At 56.9% G+C, this 4,197-nt stretch overlaps 1 protein-coding gene across 1 annotated transcript in view; it reads left to right on the top strand.

Moving 5' to 3' along the window:
• Window positions 1-4,197, top strand: part of NAGA (N-acetylgalactosaminidase, alpha-) — an 11,773-nt gene that overhangs the window by 2,393 nt on the left and 5,183 nt on the right. Inside the window, exons 3-7 of the mRNA XM_011945107.1 lie at window positions 501-636; window positions 1,134-1,305; window positions 1,779-1,956; window positions 2,265-2,359; window positions 3,162-3,323. Coding sequence (XP_011800497.1) covers window positions 501-636; window positions 1,134-1,305; window positions 1,779-1,956; window positions 2,265-2,359; window positions 3,162-3,323 — 743 coding nt within the window. The remainder of the gene's footprint in view (window positions 1-500; window positions 637-1,133; window positions 1,306-1,778; window positions 1,957-2,264; window positions 2,360-3,161; window positions 3,324-4,197) is intronic.

Raw genomic sequence — 4,197 nt, 5'->3', positions numbered from 1 at the left:
GAGACGGGGTTTCACCGTGTTAGCCAGGATGGTCTGGATCTCCTGACCTCGTGATCCGCCCATCTTGGCCTCCCAAAGTGCTGGGATTACAGGCTTGAGCCACCGCGCCCGGCCTGATGTAATATTTTCAACTTACACTGGATTTACGAGAACGTAGTTCCATGGTAGGCCTAGGAGCATATGTACTGTTAAGTTCTGTATATGGGATGGGAGGAGCTGACGGGGGTTATGGGAAGGACATAACTTCAGGTGTTAGTTTTGCTAATTCAAGCACTGCTGTGGTGACGGCCAGATCTCAAGCCACTGCCTGGCCCAGGCACCATCCTCCCGCTTACTGCTTTGCAAGAACCAGCCATTGCAGGAAGAGCCAATTCTACCCTAAACCCAGAAGTCTAGTTTCCCTTATATATAGGCAGACAGCCTCTGTAGGGCTGAGCAACATACAGATGGGATGGGATGAGGGCTAGACAGTCACCATCCCCTCCTCCCTTGCCCCCTAGTGCTCTTGCTGGGGCATGTGGCCCAGGTGCTGATGCTGGACAATGGGCTCCTGCAGACACCACCCATGGGCTGGCTGGCCTGGGAACGCTTCCGCTGCAACATTAACTGTGATGAGGACCCAAAGAACTGCATCAGGTGAGTAAGGTCCACACCCACCTGATGAGCCTTGCCCAGGGCCCTGCAGAGTTGGGGGCAGGAAGTGGAGGGTCCAGTAGAAAAGAGGGCAAGGTCAGAGTTCTTCATCCCAGAGACTGCAGCCAGAAGTCACTCGGACTGTCTGACACCTAGCCCCGTGACCTGCCTGGGGCCTCTGTAGGGACTGTCAGGCCCCAACCTGGTCACGAGGCAGAGACCTTACATGAACCCAGCCCCTGAGATAACTGTTAGAAGGTCAGGCCAGGCCCCCGTATTTCCCCTGACCAAGTCCTGCCTTTTGGCCTGGGGCCAGCCACTCCTTTCAAGCCAGCTTATGGCTCATGGCACAATCCCTGGTGGTCATTTACACTGATACCTGGCTTAGGACTCAGCAAGGTCATGGTTTTTATAGCACAGATTCAATCAGAGCTGAGGCAGGGTGTGGCTGAGGGCCGGGCTCGGTCCCTGAGCTACCCCATCCCTCCGCCCCTCACTAGTGAAAGGCTCTTCATGGAGATGGCTGACCGGATGGCACAAGATGGATGGCGGGACATGGGCTACACATACCTCAACATTGATGACTGCTGGATCGGTGGGCGCGATGCCAGTGGCCGCCTGATGCCAGATCCCAAGCGCTTCCCTCATGGCATTCCCTTCCTGGCTGACTATGTGAGCCTCACCCCTGCCCTGCCCTTGGCTCAGGGCTAGACCACTCCTTTCACCCTACCTTGCTCAGGGCTCATTTACATGATTGAGATCTCACAGTCTAGCAGGGTAAACAGACAAATGAACACCAACTTTGGGCCCACTGTGGTGAGAGCCAGAAAGGGCATCTCACGCAGTCTGGGATTCCAGGAAGGTTCCCTGGTGGAGGAGGCAGTTCTTGAGCTGAGCCCAGAGAGATGGCATTGGAGGCGGAGAGGATGGCAGGAGCAAAAGCCTAGGGGCAAGAAACAGCTGCTGGGAGGTGTGTGTTGGGGGAAGAGGTGGGCCATCGTGGGCAGAGGCCGGGCCAGCATGCTGGGACCACCTCCTTTGGTCAGTGGGAGCCACTGGAGGTTTCATGGAACTGGGTCAGTTGTGCCTTGAGGAGGCTCTCTGAGGGTCCTGCTTGAGCCCACTGTGTCCTCAAACCCCCTCAGGTTCACTCCCTGGGCCTGAAGTTGGGCATCTACGCCGACATGGGCAACTTCACCTGCATGGGTTACCCAGGCACCACACTGGACAAGGTGGTCCAGGATGCTCAGACCTTCGCCGAGTGGAAGGTAGACATGCTCAAGCTGGATGGCTGCTTCTCCACTGCCGAGGAGCGGGCCCAAGGTAAGTTACGCAGCTGGCTGGGGCACACAGGCAGACGGGGAGGGTGGCCATGGAGACCCACCCAGCGCCCTCTTGGCTGAACTTCCCAATTCCCCCCACTCAGGGGTTAGGGGGATTGTGGCTCCCAGGCTCCCTAAATATGGGTGGCAGCATAGCCCACCCCAGAATCATCTGAGGCTCTGGGTATGTGGGAAGGCACCTACTCTTTGGAGCTTGTTTCTTCACATCTGTTGGGAAAAGGTCTGGGCTAAGGCCCCAGACTGCCTCCTGCCCCTCCTCAGGACTGAAACAGATTGGGCTTTCTCTAGGGTACCCCAAGATGGCTGCTGCCCTGAATGCCACAGGCCGCCCCATCGCCTTCTCCTGCAGCTGGCCAGCCTACGAAGGTGGCCTCCCCCCAACGGTAAGCCATTCTGCGCCCTGCCTGATGGCGCTTCCCACACCCAGGCCTCCTTGCCTCCTGAGTGCCAGGCTTCAGAGATGGGGCCTTCCAGAGCCAGGGCTGCTCTCACCACAGGTGCCTATATGGTGATTTGTAGGTGTCTGGAGACCTACGTACGTACCCCAAAAGAGCGGGTGGGCTCAGCCAGCCCAGAGAGGTGTGTGTGTTGGAGGGAGGGGCAGGCCTTAGAGAAGAGGCCCTTGTGAGGTGGGCTGAAGGAGTTGAGATCAGAGGCAGGAGAGCCATCTGTGCTGGCACACAGCGCCCAGGATCCCAGGAGGTGCCCATTGGGCAAGGAGACCCAGAAGGCTGGGGAGGCCAGGCAGGTGGGGCCGAGCCTCAGAGTGGCCTGTGGGCTCATGAGGGGTCCCTCAGCATGTCTGACACCAAAAAGGGTGGGCTCAGGCCTGTGGAGCTGAGAAGACAGCAGACAGCGGTTTCTCACGAGAGAACATGGCAGTGGGTGGGTGTCAGGGAGGGTTGTTTGTGGGTGCACCAGCCTGGGCCCACACCCTGGGCTTGACCCAAGCTGGCATGAGAGGGCAGGGTAGGCTCCTGGCACCAGCATGCACAGAGGGGAGACCCCGGTAGCCCCAGAGCAGGGCCACCCTCTGAGGCCCTCCTCATCCTGAGCAAGCCGGTGGGTCCTGTTCTCTTCCCCCTTTCCCACTCTCTGTGTCTCCTGCTGAGCCTGCCCAACTCCTGTGTGGGGCTCTGGGCTGCAGCATGTGATTCTGGTGCTGGACTTCCCCTCGACATCCAGGTGAACTACAGTCTGCTGGCGGACATCTGCAACCTCTGGCGTAACTATGATGACATCCAGGACTCCTGGCAGAGCGTGCTCTCCATCCTGAATTGGTTCGTGAAGCATCAGGACGTACTGCAGCCGGTGGCCGGCCCTGGGCACTGGAATGACCCCGACATGGTACCAGGATGGAGGGGGATGTCCCTAGGCCCACCATCTGTGACGACCCTGCTCCCCACTGCCCTGTGCTCTCTTCCTCCCTGGAGGCTCACTGCCAGGTTCTAGGTCAGCGCTTCTGAAATTTGTCCCTGAACTAGTTGCTTTAGACTTGACCTAGAAGCTGGTTTCCAGGGCCTCATACCCCACATTTTTTTTTTTTTTTTTTTTTTTTTGAGATGGAGTCTCACTCTGTCACCCAGGCTGGAGTGGAGTGGAGTGGCGCAATCTCGGCTCACTGCAACCTCCACCTCCCAGGTTCAAGCAAGTCTCCTGCTCAGCCTCCTGAGTAGCTGGGACTACAGACACTCGCCACCTCACCCCGGTATTTTTTTGTAGTTTTAGTAGAGATGGGGTTTCACCATGTTGCCAAGCTGGTCTTGAACTCCTGACTTAATGGTGATCCACCCACCTCGGCCTCCCAAAGTGCTGGAATTACAGGCGTGAGCCACCGTGCCTGGCCTGTCGGCACTTTTAAGGTAGGCTAGGCTCAGCTATGATGTTTGGCAGGTTAGGTGTATTAAGTACATTTTTGACATAATATTTTATTATTTTGAGATGGGGTCTCGCTCTGTCACAGCCCAGGCTAGCATTCAGTGGCACGATCTCAGCTCACTGCAGCCTCCACCTCTGGGGTTCAAGTGATCCTCTTGCCTCAGCCTCCCAGGTACAGCACACGCCACCACGCCTAAGTTTTTGAATTTTTAGTAGAGACAAGGTTTCACCATGTTGGCCTGACCTCAAGTGATCCACTCGCCTCGGCCTTTCAGAGTGTTGGGAATGCAGGTGTGAGCCACTGCACCTGGCTGATGTAATATTTTCTTTTTTTTTTTTTTTT

This window comes from Colobus angolensis, unplaced genomic scaffold, assembly GCF_000951035.1.
Source record: "Colobus angolensis palliatus isolate OR3802 unplaced genomic scaffold, Cang.pa_1.0 Scaffold239, whole genome shotgun sequence".
Classification (NCBI taxonomy): domain Eukaryota; kingdom Metazoa; phylum Chordata; class Mammalia; order Primates; family Cercopithecidae; genus Colobus; species Colobus angolensis.
The sequence above is the reverse complement of the archived record's forward strand: the minus strand, read 5'-3'. Positions and strand labels throughout refer to the sequence as shown.